Source organism: Anguilla anguilla, chromosome 6, assembly GCF_013347855.1.
Source record: "Anguilla anguilla isolate fAngAng1 chromosome 6, fAngAng1.pri, whole genome shotgun sequence".
Classification (NCBI taxonomy): Eukaryota; Metazoa; Chordata; class Actinopteri; order Anguilliformes; family Anguillidae; genus Anguilla; species Anguilla anguilla.
This window is the reverse complement of record NC_049206.1, coordinates 43234030-43251794: the sequence shown is the minus strand read 5'-3', so window position 1 is coordinate 43251794 and position 17765 is coordinate 43234030. Positions and strand designations below refer to the sequence as shown.

Here is a 17765-nt window from a genome sequence, read left to right as displayed (position 1 = left end):
AAAGAACTGCATATTCTTACTATACAGTCATAGGTTGCTGCATTGACTTATGAATGTAGTTTTGCTTGGTCAGTGGTTGATTTTTGAAACGTGGTCCTCTTCATGTTCTCCAGAGCTGGATAGCCTATGTGATTGTTACAGTAGCTACAATGCAGAGAAGAGTGGGACTGCATCTTTTTGGGGGAAGCTGTCCAAATATACCGCCTGTTACAAATTACAACACGGTTTAATGTGTGAAGAATGAAGGAAACGCACTAGAACTTTACAACTGATTTATTAGGCAGTTAGATTTCCTCTTCTTTAATTCGGAACTGCAGTTGGAAGCACCCACAGAATTATTCAGCTCTGTCTGGCTGGTTCTGTAAGGCTGTGGGGTTTGGGTTTTATGCTAGCTAACAGCCCTTTAGCCACTCAAAGGATATACATGTCAGAGTTCAGTGTCTTTAAGATAACGGTATTGTGCGTTGCTGCAGTGTCGTGCTATGATTACATTACAGTAATAGTAGTTTCTCCACACAGTTTTGGACAACATAGTACTGCACTTACATACATCACAGTTAACATGGACAAGTGTGACAATACGCCGGGAGAAGCCCCTAGCATTGGGTACTGGCCAAGGCATATTCAAGTAAAGTCAATGCATCTACTCAGGATGACCATTACAAGGGGATGGCAGAAAGAATCCAATAAGCTTTATTAATGACTATCTGTGCAAACACAATAGTAGAAACTGGCACGAGCAGCATCCAATCAACCGACAGCATCTGGATGATCCAATGGCATGTCAAATCAGTGAAAGAAGGAGTGCTTGGGGGAAAAAAAACTTAAGAGAATACTCAAACCCTCATCTCGAAGATCTTGTCGGCTGACTTGCTGCTAAAAAACAAACAACAAAAAAGACGCAAATTTTTGTCCTGAGTGAACTAATTTGACTGGCATGAATCCTATATAGCTGACTTAAAAACTGTAAAATAACCACTTCGACACATGCAAAGGAAATTGAGCAATTAAAAAGTCACAGTCATACATTTTCTGAAAACTGGACATACTCAAAACAAAAAGAAGCTGACTTTTCAAAAAGGTGGTGACTCAAAGTTACAAGTGCCTCTGACTACTGCTTAATTGCCTTGCGGATTGAATAAATGATCTCAAATACAAAATGCAACATCATAATGAGGCTTCAAATGGTCTTGCTTAGGATCAAAGATGCTTCATGCTCAACATAAAGCTTGGTTTCAACCTTAATAACTGAAGTTTGTGCTTTCATCAACTTCTCATCTGTAGTACACGCACAATGAACCCTTCGCCATAAGAAACTAAAAACAAGGCTCCATCTTGTCCAGTGATGCAAACATTTTCTTGGCAAAAACATAATAAGCCTCAATTATCTCAAGGAATCTCAAGGAATTCATAGACAGGCGCAGAGCATACACTGAACAGTCAGTCACCAAAATGATTGTAAGTCTGCTGGGCACCACGTTGCACGCGTTGTGTTGTGTGTGTTTGTGTGTCCCGTCTGGTAAGAAAGTCCGGGTCTGCAGCACCACTTTAAAGAGGGGAAATCCGAGAAGAGAAAATACATCATGGATATTTCAGTCAGCACTGCCAAGCACGGGCGTGGGATCTCCGTGCCTAGAACATCTGGATCATGGATTCCCTGGACTTCCCCACTCCGACCCACTTGACTGCAAAGGGAAGACACAAGGGAAAGCATGTATGAGAGGCCGGGGAAGACTCCTGAATTTACCTAAACATTTAAACACAGCTAACAACTGTTTGTTGGATTTTTGACAATGCACACCCACAGGCATTGGGCTTGAGTTTTTTTCCCCCTAAATGAGGGGTTCCCAGCTTGTTTCATCTCAAGCCCACCTAAAATGAACTAAAAAATTACATTTTAACCCTGCATCATTACAGGCAGCAATGCAGTGGCTATTTCACATGCATATACGACACCATGTCTAAAAAATGATTTGAAGTAATTTATGAAATATGAATAATATATTTATCATTTTGCTGATGACCCCTTGGGATTCCACACAGGCACTAGCTTGGGAACCCCTCCAGTAAGCCGAGGACTTTAGGATTCACGCAACGTGATTGGCCAGCTGCCACCCCCTTGTTAGACTCACTGGGTACACCGATGTGGTTCTCCACAAAGCGGATGTAGTTCTGCGCTTTAGGTGGGAGGTCATCCCACTTCCTGGCAGCTGTGGTATCGCTTTTCCAGCCCGGAAGTTTCTCATACTCCACCTCCACTTTGTGCAGTATATCCATGTTAGCTGGGGGAATGATACATGTGTTACATTCATTCACTCATGCTTTCATTCATTCATTACTTTGGGACTGTGGCTGCTATACATCCCTCTCTTACTTGTCAGAGACAGGTTTTCAGAGACACTTAACCATTACAGAGCTGTAACCAGTCTGGCTCATTATGTGTACCTCTTACCCACTGTACAGCTGGAACCAGGCTGGCTCATTATACCCCATATTTACTGTACAGCTGGAACCAGGCTGGCTCATTATACCCCCTTACCCGCTGTACAGCTGGAACCAGGCTAGCTCATTATACCCCTTACTCCCTGTACAGCTGTAACCAGGCTGGCTCATTATACCCCTTTCTTACTGTAGAGCAGAAGAACAATCTAGATCACCTTGAATAGAAAGCTGTCTGCACTAATTTGGATCTATGGTACTTATGGTATTTATGGTTAACTCATACATACAGAATCTAAACCACAGATACATGGAGCAAGCACGTGACCCAGCCTTGGTTACTGACATGAATTACTGGGCAAGGCCAGCATTTTTGTGTTCTCTTTCATACATATGTCTCTCGCACACAACCCAAGTTTCTCTGCATTGTGTTTAAAGATCTCACCTGGGAAGTAGGGAATTCTTTTGCCGTTAAGTTTGTAGGCCACGCCCACTTTGATTTCATCCAACACATCCAGAATGTCCAGTTTCGTTAATGCAAACCTGCAATGGGAAAAAAAGGTCAAACGAGTTTCAGTTCTGCACTCAAAGAAATCACACATTCACATGCAGAATATGAAACTACCTGCTACTGTCCAGTAGATGGCGATATAACAAAGACCACGAACCACGACACAGATAATATTGAATAGAGGTGAAAAATTATACAGCCAATGGGAGCTGTGGGTTTGTTGCCCCTGAGCTAGGATCAGTTTAGTAAGTCTCTAACCCCTACTGCAAACACTTAAGTGAAAACAGATCTAGGGTCAGCGCTAGGAGGGGGGCTGGAGTGGACAGTAAGGGAGACAGGGCGTTGGGTGGACGTCACTCACGCAGTGAAACCGTTGATCATATGGGCATAGCGCAGGATGACCAGGTCCAGCCAACCGCAGCGTCTCTTCCTGCCTGTGGTCACACCCACCTCATGGCCCCTTGTCTGCAGTAGCTCTCCGACCTCCTGTGGGGTGAAAATCCGCCAATGATTACAGTCCCATTCTACTTTACCTGGGGTGTGTAGTAGAGTCAGTATACTGAGTGACACCTAAGTTGTTTTAAGCTGCAAGTCCAACTATTCTAACTAAGTGCAAGTATATATGAATATACTCAGTATATTTGTAGTTTTGTTTTTGACATTGCAATTGTTTTGATCAATGTTCATTCACTATGTCTTGCTACATTTGTGTTTTCTGTTTTAAAAAAATTTATTCGCTTGTCTTTATATAAGGCATCACCATGTGTAGCTGAGTCATCATTATAAATTCATTTATGCAGCTGGATAGTTTCTGAAGCCATTCAGGCTAATCAGGATAGCAATGCAGACATCTGAGCCAGCAACCTGCAGGTTACAAGTACATGACTCAAACTCACTCCATACTGGCAGCATCAGCTCTCAAGAGTTACCCTCTGGATCAGAGATTAATATGTGTGAACGTTACGCACGCAGAAGCCCAGCTATTAAGTACACATTAGAAACCCCTGTGGTCGATTATGCACACATATTGACAGGCTAGTTTTTTGATGGGTGGAGGTGCTCTGGGAAAACTTACATTGAGCTGTTCTGTCGGGAAGGCCCCAATGCCAACCCTGGTAGTATAGGCTTTTACCACCCCGTAGACATCACCTACGTTCTGGGGGGGCACACCCAAACCTGTACAGACTCCACCCACGGTGCAATTTGAGGAGGTCACAAAGGGGTACGTGCCTGAGGGAGAGAGGATGCGAACAGACGTCCATAAAAATGCCTTGTTTTAAACCACTGCTATTTTAAGTTCATAATTATTCCTGAGATTCAATACATAGGTGTGCTTTTTCCACGTCCCCCTGGTTGAGCCCCAGCAGGGTTTTCTCTTACCAAAGTCAATGTCAAGCAGGGCAGCATTGGCGCCTTCAACCAGAATCTTCTTGGCGGGTCCGTGAAGGGCCTCATACATGAAATAGACCCCATCTCGAACCATGGGCCTTATCCTATCAGCATATTCCTGCGTGGAATAAAACAGACACACAAATCATTTTCCGTTAACATTCTTCTTTTTGTACACTGCCACTACACTCTATACACTGTATAAGACACATGAAGAGCTGATGATGTTGTTTGAATCAAATTTTTTTAAATGTCATTGATAGTGTCATATAAACAATCATTTGAGTACATTCAGCATCTCATGTAGTGTTTAGACACATTTCTGTGAAACTTTCTCCAGTAAACATATGTATATTACCAGCATTATATACTACTACATATACTACCGAGACAAATTCACAAATGCACACACACACACACACACACACACACATATCCGCACATGCACGCACACTCAGGACCACAGCTTCTCTCCATGGAGGACATTTTCAAGAACCGCTGCCTCAACAACGCTCGTAGTATCATTCATGACTCCTCCTACCCAGCACACAGACTACAGTACTGTAGCATCTGGACTAGAACCACTCACTTTAACAACACTTTCATCCCACAAGTCATCCGTTTCTTTACTTGGCCGTACTTAGTAGCCAGTAGACTCTTCATTTGCTGGTGTGTAAGTGTACAGATAATTGCGGTCGGTATTGTTGCACTTTATTGCATTATACTGGACCTATGTTACTGTCACTGTTGTCGCTGTTGTTGTGTTACTGTTGCTGTGTTGCTGTGTTATGAATGGACAAGTGTGTTTACAGAGCGGAATTGCTTGTGATATGGTCTTGGTACGTATGACAAATAAACTACTGTACCATGAACACACACACGCACACCAACACACACAGATTTTAGTTTTTAAATCGGTTCTTTCAATTCATACACTACTTTGATCTACATCTTTTTAAATTTTCTTAATTCTCAACTGGAGACTACTGATAAAAATGTTGTGTTCATTAATTTTTGTTTAGTGTATAATAGACAATAACCGTCCAGAACATGTGCACACACAAACACTTCTGTTTTTGCAACCTTCAATTTTCTAAGCTGAGCGTCAACATCAACCTCCAGGGAAGGAAACATGGACTGGTACTGCTGGGCAAGACTCTTAAACCTGAAACCAAACAATGACCAAACATTGTTGTATCAAGAACTGTCATTACCCTATCTCTCAAACCACTATATACTGTATATATACAGGGGGACCATGTATAGAAAGGGCACCATTTTTTTAAATGGTGAAACCAGAATGTACAAAAAATACTCTTTAATAAAAGCTGAGAATCCGCACTTCAGTCACAATTGTGAATTGTTTGATTACAAATCTAAAATTGTGGAGTATAGAGCCAAATCAAAAAAATATATACATACATACATACATTTATTTCTTTATTTATTTATTTAAAAAGTGACTTTGTGAATGCGGATCTGCTGTGATATACTTTGGATTTTGTATCATTTGTATCCTTTGTGCATCTTCTGTCAGAGGCACTACCTGGCAGAAAAGTCTTTGAAGTCGGCCAGTAGGTCACAGATCCGTAGTCCAGTGCGAGAAGCTTTGCTGGAGTAGGTGGGGCCAATGCCTTTCTTGGTAGTTCCGATACTTTTGGGGAGGGAAGAATAGTTGCTGTTTAGAATAGCCACAGTGAAATGTGAACTGTTTTTATTAGACATTTGAATGTGAAAAAACCAGCATTTCACACTGGATCTCCTGCCAATCACAATAGCTTTTTTTTTTTTTTTAAAGAGGTCAAACAGGGCTATGTGTCTGCGTGTAAGTGTGCAAATTTGAGCTGTTTCAGTGTGATTAGCTCACTTTTTTCCATCTTGTGCTTGTCTCTGCACCTCCTGCAATCCATCCACAGCTTGGTGAAAATCAAACACTGCAGGTCATAGAGAATAAACACTGTTACACACACACACAGACACACACATAGATGGACATGCACGCACACATACATAGATGAGTACAAACATGTATACAAATACGCATATGTATATGCACATACAGACACACAAACACATAAATGGACATGTATACACACAGAGACACAGTGACACACAAGGACACGCATGCTTACAATTACATCAGTGCACACACAGACACACACACACACACAGCTTCCTGGATTCGGCCGTGTCTTTATCTTGATGAACACAGAAGCCAGAACACAATGTACCCTCACACTAGGATCCTCCCAGTGTACTGACCTTGTGGTCTTTAAAAAACCTTTGTTTCAGACGTACCAATATGAGCCCGGTCAGAGATGACCAGTCGTTTCTCCCAATCTTTCAAACCTGTGAGTAACAGAACAGCTTGGTGAATAGAAAAGCACTGTGAAAACATCACAGTCTGAGACCGTTACAACAGCAACACTGAGAACGCAAGGAAATAAAGCCGAGAGCAAAAACATTCCTCGTACCTTTCTTCTCATTTTTATCCCCCTCTTCAAACAAGCCTGGCAAATGTATGACAACCCCATTGCCTGCAGAAGGGCAAGGAATTCTGGGTCAGAAGAAGCAGAGGGAGAGCAGAGTTCCGACCGGCTAATTTTGGCACGAGCGATACCCACCAATGAAGGAGACGGCTTTGGAGTTGATAATTCCACTCGGGAGCAGGTGGAAGTCATATTCCTTCCCGTCAACCACTACTGTGTGTCCTGCATTGTTGCCACCCTGCAATAAGCAAAGCACATTGGTAAGGAAGCCGGAGAAGCTTGAGTCTGTCAAGGTCAAATGGCCTCTTCAGAACGACATTGTTTCTCAGCATGCAACTGGCTCTCGTTTCAGGCAAGCACAGTATGACTGGCTGAAATTAGCAAGACACTTACACCTGCTCACAGCCCTGCTAATTTTGGAGTCAATGGGGTCTCTCTCTGCTGCACTACTTTTCTTTTCCTCAATCATGCAGCTTGGCTATTGCACAGATTGCACACAGAGTCCATTGTGATCAAGGCATGTGGACTAAAAATGCTAAATATGCTTGGCTTGAATGGAATGGAAATGTTTTTTCATTCATTTCATTCATTTTTCAGTGCAATTAAATTTCTCTTCTCTTTCTTTTTCATTTTTAGTCACCTTTATCTGTCGTGATTAAACTCATTTACAATTTCAACTTATTCAAAGTTTCTACTTTCTACTGTACTTCTACTCTATGCAGTATATTATTTGAATATTGGTTAAATTGTCTGTTCTAGATGCATGCCCATAATGTGGGTGGCAGTGTGTTGTAGTGATTATGGCGAATGGATCAGAGGTTGCAGGTTAAAATGCCAGGTGGAACACTGCCATTGTACATTGTACCTAATCAGAATTGCATCAGTACATTTCCAGCAGAAGAATGCACATACAAATATAAGCTGAGCAACTCATAACTCACATAACATAGGAATAACAATTTTACAATTTCTCAGAGAAGTACTTAGTTTTTCTAAGCGATGCCACTGGCATACATGCCACAGTTCCACCTGCAGACTCAGGGAAGGCTATCGCATGTTTCTCATGTTTTTCATTGGAAAGTACACACATGTCACAGACAGGGTACAAATGTAACATTTTGCTGATATACTCCCTATACTCTTTCTGGCTGATGAGAGATTTGAGGGAGAGTACAAGCTTGGGGCGGGGCGTGTGGGGCCACCTGATACTGCCGTCTGAGGGTCTGCCCTACCAACCGTCCCCAAAAACAGATTTATCATTTTGTTTTCCTCATCGAAGAAAGTTCCGTGCCCCACTCATAAACCAACGCCAAGGGGAGAATGAGAGGCAGGTGCGAACCCCCCCCCCCCCCCAACCTTCCCCCTGAGCAGGATGGATCTATTTTCATGCTCTAGACTGCGGTGGCTGTGACCAGCCCCCGACCCCCCCATCCCACCCCCTCCACAGCCTGTTTTTATCCTGTACCAGAAAGGGACGAGGGAGTGTGCTACTCCGCCTGCCCTTCTCACATGTCATGAATGTGACCTCGCTCTATGCCGGGTGGACGGGCAGACAGCACCAGCAGGAGAATGTTGCTGCTGCCGCCCGCCGGCACTTCCTTAACCGAGGCTTCCATATTACTACTCATTTTTTTTCTCCTGGGTTTTGACTGAAAGGCTTACACCGTCTGTTTGGACTGGTGAAAAACCAATAAAAACTGGTAGGACTGTTAAGGCTGACAGCCATTATAGTCAGAATTAAAATAGCACATATTGGCCAGATGGTGAAAACACACTTAAAACAACATCTCCCGCTAGGGCGATTGACTGATATGCATGAAATTTGCACTGATATGGTCAGTGGACTTTCTTTAAAAGACATGTAAAGGAAGTTTCCATGTGAAAAATAATGACTGCAGTGTTAAATAAAATTTTTGTTTTTATACATTATAAATAAATTATTATTTTATAAATTATGCTAATTTCACGAGTTAATTCTAGGCGTGGTTCATTGGCTTGTATTATTCGTAAGGAACATCAGTCTGAAAGAAAATTTTAACGGTGTGCAAAAAATGTATAAACGAGAGCTAATTTATTATGTTTGTCACTGACTGAATTGAATTTTCAATATTTAAACAGCCATAACTTGACCACATAGTTGTATAGGCACAAATCTCATGCCACTTGATTTTGCTTCTAACAAACACATTTTTACAATTTTGAATGAATAAAAAACACACAACACCTCCTACTACTGTCATTGACACTGTTCATGTATAAATAATGTAAATCACTGTAATTCACTACAGACAGCCCTGGGTCTGAACAAAACAACGTAAATACACTCCATGGCCAAAAGAATGCAGACACCTGACATCCAACATATCTTCCAAAATTATGGGCGTTAATATGGAGTTGGTCCACCCTTATGTTATAACAACCCCCAGTCTTCTGAGAAGGCTTTATACTAGATGTTTATTTCGATTCAGCCAGAAGAGCATCAGTGAGGTCCAGCACTGATTAGGTGATTAGGCCTGGCTTCCAGTTGGCTTTCCAACTAATCCCAAAGGTGTTGGACGGGGTTGAGGTCAGGGCCCTGCAGGCCAGTCAAGAGAGGCAGGAATACACCCTGGACAGGTCGCCAATCTATTTCAGGGTACATACACACCATTTACTCACACACTAAGTACCTGAAAGAAACCCATGCAGACACGGGGAGAACATGCAAACTCCACACAAAGTAATTATTATTATCATCAGGGAATGTCCTTAACTGCCTTCTTCATGTATTTATCTGTTAACCATAATACTAACTGCCTGTCGATATTGTGGCAGGCATACTCTCCAAACCCCTACATGAATGTCGAATGCTGAGCATGCAGGAGAGCATGATTGATCAGCAACATTACTGCAGCACATACGATTTTACCTTTCTCAGACATATGTTTTGCATTTGTAGTTAATCTCTGAATTTGTGTTCTATATTTAGATAGGCATTGAATGTTGAAGTGACATATAAGCACATTCTCTTCTATATTACCTCTTTATGCTTACTCCTGTATTTTTACTGTGCTCACATTTCTGTACTGCAATGACCACATTCATAGATTTTTTTTCAGAATAGAAGTTGCAAAAAGAATGTTTGAATATTTTTTCATTTAAAAGAACAATATTTAAAAATAATAAAAATACAAGACATGTTCTGTTTTCATTCTCTTTCAGTCGACGAGTATTTTTAAAATAGCTCCGTTTGTGAAAAAGAATAATGCCGAAATTTAAGAACCGGAATCCATGGTATCCTATGTCCAACCTGTGGGTCAAGACCCACAGTTGGGTCACATCAGGATCAAGTTCCATTGTGAGACCTTTTCATAATGGAAATTTTATTCAAACTTGTGATACATATTTTTTATATACACAATTTATGCAATGTAAAAAAAGTTGTGAATTAATCTGTGTTTCGTAATTATTTTAAATTCTAAGTGCAACATACAGTACAATACCCAGTACTAAGCTTCTGTTAGCTAAAGAATTTCTTTCTTACAATTAGCCATGTCTTCCACTTGAAGCTAAATCAGGCATTATGCTAGATGAATGCAGATGCTCAATGTGCAAGTTGTTTTTGTTTAGTTTTTTTGCCTGGTGTTGTACATCATATACTTATGAAAAAAATGTCTCATTCCTGCCAACGTTAGGTGACAGTAATTCTCTGGCACAGGAAGTGGGTCATGAACCAAGCATCTCAGACAAACCTCGACTCAGGACACAGCTGTTACACCACTGTTCCACCAACCACATTCACTCGTCCCAACCGCACATGTATTTAGGTTAGTTTTTCCTTCAAACGGGGCAAGTGTGGTGGCTCCATCTAAAGCAAGTGTTGACCGTGCCAGTGCTGGCTACAGCTAGGAGGTGGGGAGGTCGTTAAAGGCTTTCAGCTGGCAGGGCATGCCAATTCATAACACAAGGCCAACTCCTTGAATGGACTGTGAACATCTACCTGCACCAGCTGCGCATTGAGTATAGTACTCCAATGCAAAGATGACAACACTCTCGCTAGTCTGTGCTCTCTCGACAATAGAAAAATCTGCAGACTCTCAGGACTACTGTTTCTCTGTCCTGGATGACCAAACAGTGGCATGTCAAACCTCATGGGACAACAAAATATCTTGGCCCTGGTTGACCACAGTTTACAAAAAATAAATTAATCTGATTGGCTGAGATCACAAGTCATTCTCGTTGGGTGACCTTCAGTTACAGTACTTCTCCCCTGATTGGATAAGCAGGAGTTCCCAACTGCGCAAGTCACTGATTAGCACTTTCATAGGAGGGTCTATAATTTCTTACATGTTAGCTCAGGCCCAGCAGTATACCAGTAGCTGCCCCTGCAGAACAACCATCTCTCGTGCTGTAGCCTACAAAATTATTACTGTTAGCATCAAGGCAAGACAATCCATATTAAAGAAACAACTCACCACAATAAACATTTTGTTTCAGTTTGCCCAGGCCTATTATCTTCACAATAAAAGACAGATACACAGGGAGTGATTTTTATTATAATATGACAAGCTAAATATTTATAAACTGAATGAAATGCTAACTAGTTAGTTCTCTTAACCAGTTAGTTCTCTAAACCCTAACTTTTTTTAGCAAGCATTATTCAGCTAACTTGTATATCTTAAAATATAGGTCTACCTTGCCAAAGGTTGGTAGAATTGCTCTTGTGATAATAAACATCTCTGCAAGCTGATGAGGCCTAGCCACATGTTAATTTAAGTTGATGGAAATTTATGAGAAAGCTGACTTATTTGCTCAGGGAGATACCCCAATGTTGCATTCTGAATTGTGAACGGCCAGAGCAGAGAGGCAATTGACAGGAAGTGAGACATTTTTTCGTAAATGTGTGATGTGCAATACCAGGAAAACAAATCCAAAAACAACTCCATATTTAAAATAAATAAATAAATAAATAAATAAATAAATAAATAAATAAATAAATAAATAAATAAATAAATATTTGCGCATTGTGCATCTAGCGCAATGCCTGATTTAGCTTTAATTTCTTTGTCAAGTGATGCTTTTTTATCGGACGTGGCAGAAGTTTAGTAATGGATATTGTACTGCATGTTGCACTTAGAATTGAAAATTATTTTCAAACACAGATGCACCCACTCAGAGGTTTTTTTTTTTTTTTTTTTACATTACATACATGTGGTATATCTTATATATATATATCTCACAAATTTCTCACAATGGAACTTGATCCTGATGTGACCCAACTGTGGGTCCTGACCCACAGGTTGGACATAGGATACCATGGATTCCGGTTCTTAAATTTCTGCATTATTCTGTTTCACAAACGGAGCTATTTTAAAAATACTGGTTGACTAAAAGAGAATAAAAACAGAACACATCTTGTATTTTTATTATGTTTAAAAACGATTGTTCTTTTAAATGAAACATTCTTCATTTTTTCCATTGTAAAACATTTTTTTGCAACTTCTATTTTGAAAAAACAAATAATAATCAATATAATCAATGTGGTTTGCAATGTTCTGGGCTGTCATTGCAATGTGATAACGCGGCCTGTCCAGGGTGTATTCCTGCCTCTCGCCCAATGCATAGTGGGATAGAACCCCCCGTGACCCTGCCCAGGATAAGTGGGTACAGATAATGCATGGATGGATGGGCAATTCTCAGAAAATAAAAGACAGGTTGAAGGATTCAGCAAGTTTGTAACTTCCTTTTCTGGGCGAATATCCATACACAGATGTATTTTTTCGTAAATATGTGGAATACCAAAAATTTGCTCAGGCTATCGGATTGGGCTGCTTGGTAGTCCAGAGAATTGCCCATCCATCCATGCATTATCTGATGTATCCACCCTTGGTTATGATTAAGAATTCCCCATTGGCAGAGAAAATGTAGGAATATTAATTAAAATTTGTTTTAAAAAATGAAGTTCTCAGGTTCATCACAACCAAAACTCATTTACATTAATTACCAATGCATAATAATATACGCTGAATCCATAATTATGATCATTATAGGCCAATAATAACTTAAAACTGCTGTCAGTGTCAACCGAGAAGCTAAGATCATGGTTGATAAGATGGCAACATGCATGCACCAGAGGCGTTGCATTTGATGCACCATTAATATTATGCATTAAATGAAAATGTCATGCTAAATGTAAATGTATAATTATACCAGCAAAACTCAGAAGCAATGCTATACAAGAATCGGTAATAATAAAGTTGAAATGTTTTGTTACACAAATAAAATTGACAAAAAAATTACAGTCTTCATTCATAAGTTGACATCTGTTCTCTCCTTCTTCCATAAACATGCAAACTTGTTTACAGTTTGCATTTGCACTAAGGCATTGACACTGATATCGGTACAGCTAACTATCAGTTATAGGTCTACAATTTCCCCTAACATACACCCCTAATATTCATGTTATGCTCTATTAGAACTGTATTTCCATCTGTCCCAAGTCCACATTTAGAGGCCTGATCTCATCACATGGTGCAGCGTTGCTTTGGGATCAAGGAAAAATAGTGTGACCGTGTGACCCACCAGGAACATGAGAGCCAGGGTTACAATTTTTAACATTTCCTCTAATCTTATCGGTCAATAGATTGGCTGATTAGTACTGACTGACTGAATCCATCATCCACACCTTCAAAGGTTTCATCCTGTTTAGTAATCCTGTTTAACGATAAATAACATTTCCATTTTAGAATTTTGGTTCCAGTAACACACAAGACCACAAAAGTGTGAGGCTCGTTTCACAGACACAAACATCAAGTACTCTTAATTAGCAGCAGATTCTTTCTGAATTACATGAACTTTATTTTTGTAATAATATAATATATATTGTCATTTTGCAGAAAAGTGTACATTATATCTAATCAAATCAAATGTATCAAAATGTATAAAATGTATATCTTATGAAGAACAACTATGTCCTGGAGGAGGACTGCAATATATGTTGGCTAATGTTCTCTCATACAGTATCTCAGTCTCTTTCACAGTTGGATACTTGATAGATTGCCTAAATTCTTGTACGGGAGCTGTGTATCTAGTGCAGGGTGGTCCAATCTTATCTGCAAAGGGCCAGTGTGGGTGCAGGTGTCTGTCTTAGCCCAGCACTGGCAATGACAAATGTTTCAACTAATTAAGTAATCGTGGTCTACAATTTAGACCTTGATAAGTAGAATCCAATGTCTAACTGCTGGGCTAAAAAAAAAACCTGAACCCATGATGACACCCCTGATCTAGTGTAACCATACTGATTTCAAAATGCCAGGTCAATGCGATGTTATATGCCTGCAACAGAAGCCAAATAAATGATGATTGGACGGAAACTCAAATAACATGTTGATCCAGGTGTCAGTCAGCTGATGTTTGAAAGTCATTGCTAAAAACCACAGGAACTGTGGAGTTGAAACATTGGAACTTTCTAATGTTAATTTTACAGGTAGCTTTAATTTGCGATCTGAGATACCTGAAATATCAGGCAAGCCTACCTACAAGTATTTATTGGATAAAACAACAACAAGTCAGAGAAAAAAAAACAAAAAAAAACAGCACATGCCAATATTGTCATGTTTGCATTTTAAACTTGCGGGATCAAAAAAGCCAGCTGACATTTTGATTTTACTTCTAATAAGGATGCAATGGCAAACAAAACACACGGGCACGCACGCACAGGCGCAAAGGTGGGAATCTTTCGTGACAGCTATGAACTATCACACATTCTCCTCCCCCCAAACTACTGTGTCAACTGTCATTTACAATAGGCTATTTAGATAGATTTTTTTAAGATCTTCCGAGCATTCCGCGTCAAACTCGCTGTCAGTAAGCGCTGACATTTAACAGGAAAGGGAATGCGGTGTTATTAGGAGACCTTTAACACCCACGCAGAGACAAAGTTCAGCACACGATGGCAGCCGTAACCGACTCCGCGCATATTCCGTTACACCCACCATGAGAGCTCACAGGCCTTTCTTGTGACGGCGTCACGGCGCTCTGGTTACATCGCACGATCATTTGCCTGTATTTATAGTGCCCAGGGTGCTTTCGATGTAGCATTCCACTGCGCCCAACTGGGGTAAAAGCTTACTGTTCCTCATTCGTACGCTGGAAAACTGAGCAAAGTTCAACTCTAGAAATTCCAGGTGGACAAAACTTCTGTTGCAATATTTCACACTGACATTCCCACAACCCTATCGGCGGATTGCTCTGAATTACATTCTCTATTGCTAAATAATACTCACAAAATATTACAATATAATATTTACTAAGTAAATTAGAAAACAACACAGCAAGCAAGACATTCAATTCCCTCATGGCACTAAATAAACTTTTGTTTACATCATGTCGTAACGTAATACATGCAACATCATAAGTATACTTTATTGAGGACAGGAGTATTCTATGATTCAATGTTCGAGAAGAAACAGTGATGTACGAAGATTGGTAGGCGGCGAGCCGCAACTTTGCTGCGCCAGTTGTCAAGAGGGTTGTTTAGACACAATTCTGCTTCTTATTATTTTACCTGGCATCTGCAAATGATGTCCGACTCTGTCGCCAATAAATCGACCACTTTTCCCTTGCCTTCGTCGCCCCATTGCGCTCCGAGAACAACTGTTACCCTGTTCCCCACGTCGTTGCGCGGTCGCTTCACCCCGGCGCTGGGGTTCGTGTAATTCTTATGATCCTTCACCGACCAGCCACCCGACATATTTACACCAGCGCAGTTGCAACTGCAGCCTGTCGAAATGAAAGGAGGGAAAGCAGTCCAGCTGGTATCTGTACTAGATACTCAAAGCACCCAAATACGGATGACTGATCAGTGATGTCAGTGTACACAGGCGCACAGCAATATTCATGTGATCTCAACAAACAGATGGTCATGAGCACCGCGTTGCAACCATCCAGTCAGGAGGTCAAAGACCTGCCCACTACAGAAACTTCAAAACTCAACTGCGATGGAGCAGCGTTATAACTTTGCACAGCACTTTTATGTACATGTTACGAATACGAAGCTCAGTTTCTCCATTAGTTTATGAGAGCGGTTCATAAATAAAGTCGAATGAAAAAAACGCCTGGAAGACCACAATGGGAATAAGACTCTTGGCTTTCTTGTGTTTCTATCCTCGAATATGTTTAAAATGATTACTGTCTGATATGCAGTCTTTCGAAATCTCGTTTTAAAAACAGTCAAATAAATAAATAAATAAATAAATAAATTATATGATCAAAAAAAAAAAAAATTAAAAAGAAGAAATTGTAATTACTGTCTCATGGCAGGGCGTATACACTTCATGTTGCAAATGTTTATCTGTGCACATGCCAGGTGAGAGGAGACTTAGGTAACAAACAGATGACATCATGGAATAACTTATTCCATGTGAATGCGTAATCAGCCAAGGTCAACAGTGGACAGAAGGAAATGTCCGAGGATTGCGATATTTGGCATTAAATCAAACAGCAAAGCAAAACAAGGCAAGCAGCCAAAAATCAGGTGACAGCGAATTTCAAATAGATTGCAGAGGCTTAGAGTAGGGATGCGATGAATACTGAAACTTGTGCAATTGTAGACACACAAATTTATTTTGATATTTCCGTATCAGCAAAGCACAATGTTAGTATTATCCACTGATGCCAGTTGTGCGTGAGGATGACCAATAGGGAAGTATTTAGTTCAATTTTATTTGTATTCTGCGTTTTTCAGAGACGGCGTCACAGAAATGCTTGAGAGGTAAGGGTGGACGGCTGGGTGCCTGAGAAGAAAACTCACCTCAGCCAAACCTCACCTCATATTTTCTATGAAATCAGTTGCCACCAATCTGAATACAGGAAGCCTACGCCAGAACGTTTGACTACGTTTTCTAGACACTATCAGCAGTTGAGCATCTGGAATTGAGACTACACAATACCCTATAAACTGACCTTGCATTGGTGTTTCCAATTTTTAGTTAGCTGTCTGGTATCCATATGTATGTATATCATATCATATATGCATGTATTTATGTATGTATGCAAAAGTATAAGGGAAACAGAACATCACACCCATATGCATTATTGAATATCTCATTCCAAAACCATGATCATTAATATGGATTTAGACCCCTCTTTACTGCTGTAACAGCCTACACTCTTCTGGGAAGGCTTTCCAGTAGATTTTTAAACATTTCAAAAAACCTGTGGAGATTCACTTCCATTCAGCTATAAGAACATTAGTGAGGTCAGGCACTGATTGAGCAATTAGGCCTGGCTCGCATTTGGCTTTGCAACTCATCCCAAATGTGTTGGATGGGGTTGAGGTCAGGGCTCTGTGTAGGCCAGTCAAGTTATTCTAAAGGGTGTCAAGATACTTTTGGTCATATAGTGTAGTTCATCTGCTAATGGTAGATGGCACTAAAGTTCAGATTCTACAGTGGTTTGTCACTATCAAAAACATAAGAAAAGAGAAAAGACATTTAACAATGAAAATTAAGTACACATTAACCATTGGTAAGACACAGTCAGCTGTGTAATTTACTCTACTCCATGTAATTATTCAACGTTAATATTTCCAAACATAATGAATACTGCACCCCTGACTACAAAACTAACATTTTCGCTGGATAAAAACACATTTTTTGAATATGGTTACGTTTCCTTGTATTTTGGTATCTATGCAGACAATATGAAAGTTTTTGTGTGGTGATTTAGAACTGTAATGAGGCAGAGTACCTGGATTACCATGCCTATACACACATATAATGTACAGCTGTCAACCAATAAAAACAAATAAGTTATCCAAGCCATGGCCCCAAAGGACAATAAGGGAAAAAGTCTTAAAAATATCTTAACTTTTGTATGATTTAAACTGATGACTATAAAATTAATTCCATTCATATGTACAGTTAATAAAAATTGCTCTTTGTATTGTTAAGATTTAC

General features: G+C 40.2%; 1 protein-coding gene across 1 annotated transcript; it reads right to left on the bottom strand.

The window, feature by feature from the left end:
* Window positions 1–258: 258 nt before the first annotated feature.
* Window positions 259–15671, bottom strand: LOC118229024 (adenylosuccinate synthetase isozyme 1 B). The gene is made up of 13 exons (XM_035420657.1): window positions 15374–15671; window positions 6964–7066; window positions 6814–6876; window positions 6638–6688; window positions 6207–6273; window positions 5886–5993; window positions 5423–5504; window positions 4331–4457; window positions 4026–4180; window positions 3312–3436; window positions 2885–2982; window positions 2133–2282; window positions 259–1685 (listed from the first exon to the last, which is right to left on the bottom strand). The coding sequence occupies exons 1-13, from the start codon at window positions 15557–15559 to the stop codon at window positions 1633–1635; spliced, it is 1368 nt and encodes a 455-aa protein (XP_035276548.1). The 5' UTR covers window positions 15560–15671; the 3' UTR covers window positions 259–1632.
* Window positions 15672–17765: the final 2094 nt, after the last annotated feature.

Coding starts and splice junctions, on each gene's coding strand:
- LOC118229024 (XM_035420657.1), bottom strand. CDS start 15,559: ATGTCGGGTGGCTGGTCGGTGAAGGATCATAAGAATTACACGAACCCC. Junction 4,458..5,422: donor CTCAGCTTAGAAAATTGAAG/GTTGCAAAAACA, acceptor TATTCCACGCAG/GAATATGCTGATAGGATAAG. Junction 2,983..3,311: donor ATGATCAACGGTTTCACTGC/GTGAGTGACGTC, acceptor TTCCCATTGCAG/GTTTGCATTAACGAAACTGG.